Here is an 11,916-nt window from a genome sequence, read left to right on the forward strand (position 1 = left end):
ATTACCATATGGATGTCCAAGAGCAGCAAAGAGAGTCTTTTTCAGAATCGCTAGACAGTTTTGTTGTAATGCTTAAATTACTAAGTTCACTTTGCATGTACAGTTTTTATATTACGGAACCTAATGTGACTGTAGCAGAGTTCTCACCATTCCTAAATTCTTGTTCTTTTGTTTTAAATTAGAAACAGTGTTTGTGGTTCTAATTCACCCAGATTTCTGAATGGATTGTAATCACCAGTTACTAGAGCTTCTTTTGGTATCAAGAGGAAGATAAACAAATGCTGAGAGGAGATAAGGGCAATTTTGTATGTATCGTTCTTCTCCCCTTCCCCTTGACTTCTATTGCAGTCATAGGATTTGACAGCCCTGCTTTCAGTTCTGTCATCAGTGGTGTTAAGTCTTGCATGACCCTCTAATCCCACCATTTATTCATCTTTCACATGGTGCTTATTTAAAAATGGCTGTCGCAAATGGCTCTGTGGTAACTGAATTCATTCTCTTAGGACTAATAGACCAGCCTGAGCTCCAAATGCCCATGTTTCTGCTCTTTCTAGTAATGTACATGATAACTTCACTGGGGAATTTGGCTTTAATTATTCTCATTGTGCTAAATTCTCACCTTCACACTCCTATGTATTTTTTTCTTTTTAATTTATCCTTTGTAGACTTTTGTTACTCTTCTGTAATTACACCAAAAATGCTGATGAACTTTGTACTAAAGAAAAATGTTATCTCTTATGTGGGATGTATGACCCAGTTCTACTTATTTTGTTTCTGTGTCATTTCTGAGTGTTATGTCCTAACATCAATGGCCTATGATCGCTATGTGGCTATCTGCAATCCACTCTTGTATAACATTGCCATGTCTCCCAAGGTGTGCTCCTACCTTATTCTTGGCTCATATTTCATGGGCCTTTCTGGTGCCATGATCCACACTGGATGTGTGCTGAGACTTAGGTTCTGTGATGGAAACACCATCAACCACTATTTCTGTGATGTACTCCCTTTGCTGAAGCTTTCTTGCACCAGCACCTATGTCAATAAGATAGAGATTTTCATTGTAGCAGGAAAAGACATCATTGTACCCACTGTCATCATCTTTATCTCTTATGGCTTTATCCTTTCCAGCATATTTCAAATGAGGTCCACTGAGGGTAGATCTAAAGCCTTCAGCACCTGCAGTTCCCACATAATTGCAGTCTCCCTGTTCTTTGGATCTGGTGCATTTATGTATCTCAAACCCAACTCAGCTGGACCACTGAATAATGGGAAAACATCTTCAATTATTTATACCACTGTGATTCCCATGATGAATCCATTAATTTATAGCTTGAGGAACAAAGATGTTAAAGATGCCTGGAGAAAAACTCTGAGAAGGAAAATCTTTTAATTAGAAAGTCTATTTCCTTTTGCTTATAATTATCGCTCAAAGAATATCTGTATTTAATAAAGTTTGTATGATCTTTCATATTAGATGTTTTTTTCTTACCATACTATTTTTTTATTTAATAGTATTTTCCCCTTTTCCTGAGTAAAATATCTTCTTTAGTCATCTTTCCTCTTTTAATAATAGGGCAGAGTTTATCTTACTTGTTCACTATTGTTATAGAGATCATCCTAGGAAATAATGAGTGATTCTTGCCATTTTTAACACAATAATAGGCAGCTTAAATTTCTTTTGGGAAACAGGTATTATTTGTCACTTGAAATAAAACATGAGCATGTTCATATCTGTACTCTTGTCTTCTGTCCTCCACTTGGTGAGAATATGTCACTTCCAAATCCCAGTGCTTAACAGATAAGCACAGCTCTGCCTTACTGTTAAATTAAATACAACTCATGTTGTAGCAGTACATAATATGGATTAAACATTCTTTTTGTCAGATGTCTGATGATTTTCATTTAAAGATAATAGCATATTTTAGTATTTTGTATTATGATGATTCCTAAGTTTAGCTGTATTAATAATTTACATACTACACAATTCCAAGAATGTAGTATTCAGAATGATTCATTATATTTTTCCTTTCAAGTCTTGCATCTATTCTGGAATCTTTTTTTGTTTTGTTTTGTTTTTTTGTTTTTATTTAACTTTTATTAATTACATTTTATTCACTTTGTATCCCCCCATAAGCCCCTCCCTCCTCCCCTCCCGGTCCCACCTTCCCCCCGCCTTTCTGCATGCATGCCCCTCCCCAAGTCCACTGATAGGGGAGGTCCTCCTCTTCTCATTTCTGGTATCTTTTGTGTGTACATTATTATATTAGCTTTATTTCACTAAATTGTTATAGCAAAACACTTTACTTTTTTCTTTACGGTATATAAATCCAATACAGGAATTTTGTTGCAGCAGTGTTTCTTTAAGGGGACTTCTTGATGGTTCTATCTATTTGGAAATATTATGACTCTTGTGCCACTGTAGTTGGCAGAAAACAGGTTCAGAAAATGGCTTCATTTGAAAAAAGCATCTCACATATTTTGGAGGTCTTGTTGAAAGGATATGATCTTAGGAAAATGGCAAACAAATATGACACAGGTCAAAGGAATGCATAAACAGCAAATAGGAGATCTTAGCATGGAGAATGATCAATGAAAATTCAGCAGTAATTTGTTCTCATATTTCTTGCTCTGCAGAAGTTTGTCACTGAACTTTCCACTGTTCATAAAGCTTATCTTGGACTTGCCAGCCTGATGAATACACATGAACAGCATTGTGAGAAATAACCAAGAAAATATTGTGGCTCCCTTTGTGAGGAACAAAGAAGAAAGAACAACTTAGGGACTACCAGTGCAGAGAACAGGCAATGATTATTAGCTCAACCTTAAATAAGTAATTTATATCACTCCCTCCCCTCAACACAAGGCTTGGGAAACACTGTGGAGGAGGAGGTAGGAACTATATAAGTGTCAGTAAGGGGAAAGGCTTCACATTGGGAGTCTCTAGACTTGTGTATGCCCACTTTGTCATCTTCAATGGGCCCACAAAGGACCAGACAATCAATCAAGGTCAGGAGAATTTACGGAGCCCACTTTTACTTTCAATTATTGGCTCCTGGTAGATTTTGGGACAAGAGGAATTTATGTCTTTAATTGTATTCATACTGTTGATCCCACCAGGCTTAAATGATTAGCTCTAACCTGATAGTCACACAGATGTCCTTGGTTTATTTCCATGGGTCCATGAGTCACCAGATAAAGTAGACATAAATATAAGAAAGTTAGATTTGTGAAGATAGGGGAGGGTGCGCTAGGGTGATAAGAATGTTGGAGTGAAAGTGGTCAAAATGTAAGATATACATGTGCTAAGTTATAAAAAAAAATGTAAAACACTTTAGTTATGATGTTAGCTTGTGCTACTTAATATGAAACAAAGGTTATGTCCAGAGAGTAAGCGGGCCTTAATAGAACTAAATTACTCCTGCTTTTCTTGCTTCCATGTGTACTTCCCAAATGCAATATAAAGGAGTAAATTCCACTTTGATTTGAGAGCAACAAGTATTTGAAGGACATTGGTGAGCAGGCCACCTGTGCTGATATCTTTCTAAGGGGAGAAAAGATTTTGTTTTCCTCAGAGAAAGCTGGCCAAAAAAAAAAAGGAAAAAAAAAAAAAAGACTAAGCTGAAGATGCCTCATCTGATACCGCTTTATAGTTAAAATATTTCCTAAGATAATTGTAATAACATTTACACTTGTTTATCTAGTATCCATTAAATATTTTGGTACTGAAAAATTGAAGTTAGGTGTTTTGAGTTCTCTGTTGCTTGGTTTTGGAAGCAGAGCTTGGTTTAATGCTTGATTTACTGTCCAAAGTAATCACTTGATCCATTCAATGCCATTAGCATCAACATGCTTGGTTTAATTCAACTCTGGGCAGAGCACAAGGAATCTTGTGGAAGAGTGAGGTGAGAGAAGGATCCAGAGGGGACAGGAGTTCCACAAGGAGACAAACAGGGCCAACAAATCTGAGTCCAGGGGAGCCTGCAGAGATTGATGCACCAACCAAGGACCAAGCATGGAGAGGACTTAGGTCCCTGCTCAGTCAGATGTAGCCAATAGGGAGCTCAGTCTTCATGTGGGTACCCTAGCAAGGGGAGCAGGGGCTGTCTCTAACATGGACTCTGTTGCCTGCTTTTTGATCACTTCCCCCAGGCAGAGCAGCCTTGTCAGGCCACATAGAAGGAGGATGCAGGCTGACAGGCCTGATGAGACTTGATAGGCTGGGTCAGTTGGTAGGGGGTGGAGGGCTCTCTCTTTCTGAAGACTAGGGGAGGGGGATAGGAATGAAGAGGGAGGGAGGGTAGAACAGGAAGGAGATGAGGGAGGGGGCTACTATTGGGATACAAAGTAAATAAATGAAAAAATAAATTATTTTAAAAATATAAAAATATATGAACTAGAGGAAAAATATATTTTTTCTTTTTTTTAATATCCAAAGCTATTGGAAAATAGTTTTCTTTATGGAATAAAAAATTAGTTCAGTAACAAAATAATGTCTGTGTTTTGGGGAGCTTCTGTAGACATTTTAGAGGTGTGATCTCTTGTGGTGATTGTAGGTTACTAAAGTATCATTTGACAGCCCTCACAATAGTTTGTTTCATTTTGAGAATTATCAACTTTGTAATAATACCAATATTTTAAGATTGCTTATAAATTTAATTTTAGGAGTATAAATGCAGTTTACAAACCTTGAGGGGAGAAAAGTTTAGAGAAAAAAAAACTTAAATGATTCAGAAGTCAATCTTACTTAACATATTAGGCTTTCAAAGATATTTGTGTGTAAGATATTTGTGTGTACGATATCTGTGTGTGTGTGTGTGTGTGTGTGTGTGTGTGTGTGTGTGTGTGTGTACTATGACAAAAAATGGAAGAGGTACATTATCTCATTTTAGTCTTTGGCGTCTGAAATATTTTCTATGGTTCATCTGGCTTCTCTACAACCTATCCTGAGACATTGAAAGTGCTCTCTACTGGAGGTCTAATTTTCTGACTTGTTTTGTAATAATTTTGTCGTGGCTCCCAAGCTGTGCATACCGCTTCATATTCATGGCACTATCTAGAGTAAGAACTTTCCCTCTTTCTTCTCAGAGTTCACACTGTCAGGTGTAAGGTAAAGCATATTCCCAAGCCTCCAAAGCTTCTCCCACAGAGGAGAAAGTCACATCATACACTCTTTGAGTATAACTGTTCTGGCAAGGAAAACTTAAGTTTTACCAACCGTAGCTCTGTATCCATCCACTGGCGCTATTACCCCTACACTTTTCAGGGCGCCATGAATTAAGATATACTCAGTGTCATTGTCTACAGAAGCTCAAGCATTTCCCACAGCAACAGATATCAACAAATCCACAACTTAATGTGGGGTTTTGGTGTAGATGCCAAAAAAAAAAAAAAGTCTTGTGCACATAGCTAAGCACTGAAGAAGCCAGAAGGCTAAACACAACACACAGCTTATCTCTTCAGTAGTATGAGGTGTTTAGCTGCTCTTCATGGAATGCCAGGAATGATGAAGTGGGAGGACCTAATGATCCTTTATTGTGTGATCAGACAGGATCTGCCCTATCACACAAAATTTGTTTTTATATATCCCAGTCTCTTTCCCATAAATTTAGGTGTTGTTTTTAGATCATAAACCCATTCTTTTTTTTTTAAATCTTTTATTTTTTTTATTAATTACACTTTATTCATTTTGTATCCCCCCATGAGCCCCTCCCTCCTCCCCTGCCGATCCCACCCTCCCTCCCCTTTCTGCATGCATGTCACTCCCCAAGTCCACTGATAGGGGAGGTTCTCCTCTTCTTTCTGATCTTAGTCTATCAGTTCTCATCAAAAGTGGCTGCATTGTCCTCTACTGTGGCCTGGTAAGGCTGCTCCCCCCTCAGGGGGAAGTGATCAATGAGCAGGCCAATCAGATTATGTCAGAGGCAGTCCCTCTTCCCATTACTATGGAACCCACTTGGACACTGAACTGCCATGGGCTACACCTGTGTAGGGGTTCCAGGTCATCTCCACAAATAGTCCTTGGTTGGAGTATGAGTCTCTGGGAAGTTCCCTGTGTTCAAATTATCTTGTTCTGTTGCTCTGCTTGTGGAGTTCCCGTCCCCTCCAGCTCTTACTATTTCCCACTTCTTACATAAAATTCCATTCACTCTGCCCATCAGTTGGCCATCAGGCTCAGCATCTGCTTTGACAGTCTATACTACAGAAGCTTTCAGAGGCCCTCTGTGGCAGGTTTCAAAGTTGTTTCCTGTTTTCTTCTGGCTTTCAGAGGCCCTCTGTAGCGGGTTCCGAGGTTGTTTCCTAAAAGAGGCGCAAGTACACAACAAGGACATTTGTTCAACCATGTTTGTAGCAGCTTTATTTGTAATAGCCAGAAGCTGGAAACAACCCAGATGCCCCTCAACTGAAGAATGGATGCAGAAACTGTGGTACATCTATACAATGGAGTATTACTCAGCAATGAAAAATAAGGAAATCATGAAATTTGCAGGTAAATGGTGGGACCTGGAAAGGATCATCCTGAGTGAGTTGACCCAGAAGCAAAAAGACACTCACGGTATACACTCACTCATATAAACATACAATATAGAATAAACCCACTAAAAGCTGTACATCTAAACAAACTAAGCAAAAGAGAGGACCCTAACTAAAATGTTCAATCCCCATCCTGAAAGGCAAAGAGGATGTACATCAGAATAAACCCATTCTTTTGAGTGTCATCTTTATGCTTCATAACATCCTAAGTGACTTCTATGTTATCTTAGGGCCAAGCCAATGCTGACAACCACAGGCATTATGTTTACCTCAGTCAAGCTCCCTAGACCTAAATCTAGGCACTATCTCTGAGTCAACAATAACTGTTCTTGTGAGAGAATCCAGATGTACTTTGTGAGGAATCTCAGTACGCTTGGGACTGAGTTAATGTTATTTGAATATTTTTTTTTTCCTCAAAATTGTGTTGTGTTTAAATACGGCTAAAGTAAAGTGATCTGGACCAAACTCTAGAAGTCTCATTCCAGGGCCAGTTACAATAAAAATTGGGCTAGGCTGAGTTTCATTCTTACCTCACTTTGATTGATTGTTGATTTCCCGGCCTCTTGCAAAGCCTGAAGGATAATCACCACACTTTATGGTCTATATGGTCCTTTTTCACATACAACATTGATAAATTTATTACAGGAAAAGCTATGTGTATAATCCAGCTCCTGAGACTTCTATTCTGTGCTCTCAATAATATGGTATGCGGTGGAGATCATCTGGAAATCCCTGAATTTTATTCTTTCATTCATCCCATGGTGAACTGCTGTTAAGATTTTAGATCCTGTCAGGTCTCATCAACCCAGCAGGGTATCAAAGCAGATTCTGAAACTCATAGCCAAACTTTGGGCAGAGTGCAGGGAACCTTATGAAAGAAATGGGAGACAGAAAGACCTGGAGGGGACAGGAGCTCCAGAAGGAGAAAAACAGAAGCAAGAAATCTGGGCCCAGGGGTCTTTTCTGAGACTGATATTCCAACCAAAGACCATGCATAGAGATAATCTAGAACCCCTACACAGATGTAGCCCATGGCAGCTCAGTCTCCAAGTGGATTTCCTAGTAAGAGTAACAGGGACTGTCTCTGACATGAACTCAGTGGTTGGCTCTTTGATCACTTTCCCCTGATGAGGGAGCAGTCTTAGCAGGCCACAGATGAAGACAATGCAGCCAGTCCTGATGAGACCTGATATGCTAGCATCAGATGGAAGAGGAGGAGGACTTCATCTATCAGTGGACTTGGGGAAGGACATGGGGAGGAAATGAGGGAGGGATAGTGGGATTGGGAGGGAATGAAGGAGGGGGCTACAGCTGGGATACAAAGTGAATAAGTTGTAATTAATATAAAAATAAAATTAAAAAAGACTATCTGGATCATCTTTCTCTGTGACCTAATAAGGCTACTTCACCAGGGGCAGATGATCAAAGAGCAGGCAAAGGAGTTCATGCCAGCGACTGCCATTGCTCCCCTTACTAGGGAACCCACATGGAAACTGAGCTGACTAACGGTTACATCTGAGCAGGATGTGTAGGCTCAGATAGTAGAGGATGAGGATCTCCCTTATCAGTGGACTAGGAAAGGGACATAGCTAGAGGGGGAAGAGGGAGGGAGGGTGGGACTGGGAGGAGAGGAGGGAGGGGCTACAACCAGGATACAAAGTGAATAAATTTTAATTAATAACAATGATAAAGAAAATTTAATTACAAAAAGATTTTAAATACTTCCAATGACTTACTATTTCTACATTTTGCTTTCCAGTAATATTTATACTAGGGATTCTGGATCAGTTCAAATCTTGCCATAATTGATTTCAAATAACAGTTACAGACCCCATCTTCTGCTATCCCCTCCCCATTTTCACAGTTTCCACCTAAATGCTTTACGCTTTATGAATCTAATTGACTTAGTGGCTTAGATCAATCAGATCTGCCACAGCTTTTCATATCTCATTAAGTTTGCTTCTTCCATGAGACTCAGCAAATGTACTACCAGTCCAAACTAGTCAAGATCTCTGCTGAATTTAATAATTTTTAAAATAACACACTTCTGTCTATCCCAAAGGACTGTCATTAAATAAATATAGCCTCTCAAATACCAAGTTCCATCTGTAGTGTCCAAAATTCCTCCACTGTCTTATGGACTCTGATATTTATGAGAAACTCATATCATATGTTTCACACTGGGTCATTGTTATGTTTTCCATCTGTGCACTGCACCATATTTTTTCTTCTTCTATTTTAAAGGTCAGACCTTTTTTCACCACTTCCTCATTTTTCCCTTAATATGTAATACCTTTGTATTTAAAGTTGTTGGATTACTGGAAAGCATCATTAGCACAGATCATTTTTAAAAGTTTATGTGTGCTCATGTCTTTTTGGGTTCATGTGCATCACATACATGTATTCCAAAAGAGGATGTCATATTTCCTGTAGCTAGAATTACAAGCAGTTGTAAACCACCTGATGGGCACTGCATGAAACAAATTTGTATCAGCTGCAAGAGCCATTTTCTGGAGCCCCGTATATATATGGGTAGAAAGGTGGATGGTATGTGTGGTGCTTCTGGATATCATCTGGTGTCTATATTGAGAGCTCCCGGGCCAGTACCTATACTTTTGCCTTGACGTCCACAAAGAGTATTCAGTCTTTGGCAGTGGCTCCCGCCGATGCTTCCTAAGACATTCCAAAAGCCAATTGTCTTTATCACTGTTCTATTGCTGTGAAGAGACACCATGACCAAGGCAACTCTTATAAAAGAAAGTGTTGAAATGGGAGCTTGTTTACAGTTTCAGAGGTTAGTTCATTATCGTCATGATAGGGAGCATGGTGGTACACAGAATCTGAGAGTCTCACATCCTGATCAGCAGGCAGGCAGGCAGGGAGAGAGATGGAGAAATACTGGGACTCATGGAGGCTTTTGAAACCCCAAAGCCCACCCCTAGTGGTACAGCTGCTCCAACAAGATCATACTCCTTAATCCTTTTATTCCTTTTAAATGTTTCCATTTCTGGTGACTAAATGGAATAGGAATATGAGCCTATGAGGGGGGTATTCTTATTCACGCTATCACACCCTTAATCATTAAAGCTCATTTTATTCGGTTATCTTGCTTTACAAATTGTGCCTCTAAATATTTAATCGTTTTAAATAGAATGATGTCAAGAAGCATGCTTACTCCTGTCAGTATATGTTGACCTAGAGACTTGTCCATCAGCAGAAAGAGTAAAGAGTTTATTTTGGCCTTCTTTGTCAATTCAGTCTGTTATGTGTAAATTATTTATCACGCACTTGACATGGCTGTCTGCCTTTACCTTTCATCTGTAGGCTGAGTGTATGGAATACAGAGATTAATAAAAAAAAAGTCCTATTAATAGGGTTAATTAAAAAATCTGATTGTTCACTGTAAACTGAGTCATGTACTTATGAGATGGCAGTGACTGCCTCAGCAATTCAGGATGTTCTAGAGTGTTCTAGAGAAGTGCATGCTGAGGAGGAAACAAGGCGATCACTATCTCGGGGAGTGTACTTTTGAAATTGAAAACCATTTGTTTTGTGGAAATACAACTTTGAATTAAATTCTCTCTTTATCTGGCCTGGAGATATAAAATATATTTACTGTACAATGTTAGCATGTAAGTATAACCATTTAGTGTTGAAAGTATATATTAAGTCATATCTTCAAATACTAGATATGGCCATTAACATAATAGTAGCAATTATTAGAATTTTAAAATCAAGTTGTCTCTAAAAATTTTATTTTGATATTTAAACAAATATATAGGTTTTGTCATATTTGGAAGCAAGGACTATTAGATGCTTTTGGTTCAGATTCATTCTTTAGACACTGACTTTAACTGACTTTTTAATTTTAATTTTTTACAAAGATTCCAGTTTCCTGCTCTTTATGCAGGAGTTTCGTAAACTGCTATAGCTGATTATCTTATCTTATCCAGTTATCTTATCCTTCCACAGAACTATGGGGCATGATACAGCCAGTTGTACAATTGCTTTTAATGTTAACTTTATACTTAATCTTATGTTGAACTCATGCTAATCTTGATATAAAAGTTTTTCTCGTGTAACTTTGTCTCTCTGTTCCACACAAGGTTGTACGTGTATTACCTATGCACTTATGTTCTGGATCTTTACCGCCTGTTAAGTTTTATCATGGCGTCTTGTATGGACTCATTTCTGGGGCACTCTAACTGCTTCCCCCTTCATCAGATATTGCCAGCCCTCAAAGTAGTTATAAGAAATATCTGTGCACTGAAACCTCTAAAAGCAGTCTAGGTGACCACAGAAATGGGGAGACTGGGCCATGGACCATCAGACCCATCCCTCTTCTTGTCACTCTAGACATTGATTTGGAACTTTTTTTTAATTTTTTATTAATTACACTTTATTCATTTTGTATCCCCCCATAAGCCCCTCCCTCCTCCCCTGCCGATCCCACCCTCCCTCCCCTTTCTGCATGCATGCCACTCCCCAAGTCCACTGATAGGGGAGGTCCTCCTCTCCTTCTTTCTGATCTTAGTCCATCAGTTCTCATCAAAAGTGGCTGCATTGTCCTCTACTGTGGCCTGGTAAGGCTGCTCCCCGCTCAGGGGAAGGTGATCAACGAGCAGGCCAATCAGATTATGTCAGAGGCAGTCCCTCTTCCCATTACTATGGAACCCACTTGGACACTGAACTGCCATGGGCTACACCTGTGCAGGGGTTCCAGGTCATCTCCACAAATAGTCCTTGGTTGGAGTATGAGTCTCTGGGAAGTTCCCTGTGTTCAAATTATCTTGTTCTGTTGCTCTGCTTGTGGAGTTCCCGTCCCCTTCAGCTTTTACTATTTCCCACTTCTTACATAAAATTCCATTTACTCTGCCCATCAGTTGGCCATCAGGCTCAGCATCTGCTTTGACAGACTATACTGCAGAGGCTTTCAGAGGCCCTCTGTGGCAGGTTTCAAGGTTGTTTCCTGTTTTCTTCTGGCTTTCAGAGGCCCTCTGTAGCAGGTTCCGAGGTTGTTTCCTATTTTCTTTTTCTTCTGATGTCCATCCTCTTTGCCTTTCAGGATGGGGATTGAACATTTTAGTTAGGGTCCTCTCTTTTGCTTAGTTTGTTTAGATGTACAGATTTTAGTGGGTTTATTCTATGTTGTTTGTTTATATGAGTGAGTATATACCATGCGTGTCTTTTTGCTTCTGGGACAACTCACTCAGGATGATCCTTTCCAGGTCCCACCATTTACCTGCAAATTTCATGATTTCCTTATTTTTCATTGCTGAGTAATACTCCATTGTATAGATGTACCACAGTTTCTGCATCCATTCTTCAGTTGAGGGGCATCTGGGTTGTTTCCAGCTTCTGGTTATTACAAATAAAGCTGACTTT

The 11,916-nt window shown here is 39.2% G+C and overlaps 1 protein-coding gene across 1 annotated transcript; it reads left to right on the forward strand.

Moving 5' to 3' along the window:
• The first annotated feature begins 457 nt into the window (after positions 1-457).
• On the forward strand, positions 458-1,390 carry LOC129687507 (olfactory receptor 145-like). The gene has a single exon (XM_055621940.1). The coding sequence runs from the start codon at positions 458-460 to the stop codon at positions 1,388-1,390; it is 933 nt and encodes a 310-aa protein (XP_055477915.1).
• Positions 1,391-11,916: the final 10,526 nt, after the last annotated feature.

The sequence above is a fragment of the Psammomys obesus genome, unplaced genomic scaffold (assembly GCF_907164565.1).
Source record: "Psammomys obesus unplaced genomic scaffold, mPsaObe1.curated_primary_1811, whole genome shotgun sequence".
NCBI classification, from domain to species: domain Eukaryota; kingdom Metazoa; phylum Chordata; class Mammalia; order Rodentia; family Muridae; genus Psammomys; species Psammomys obesus.

Coding starts and splice junctions, on each gene's coding strand:
- LOC129687507 (XM_055621940.1), top strand. CDS start 458: ATGGCTGTCGCAAATGGCTCTGTGGTAACTGAATTCATTCTCTTAGGA.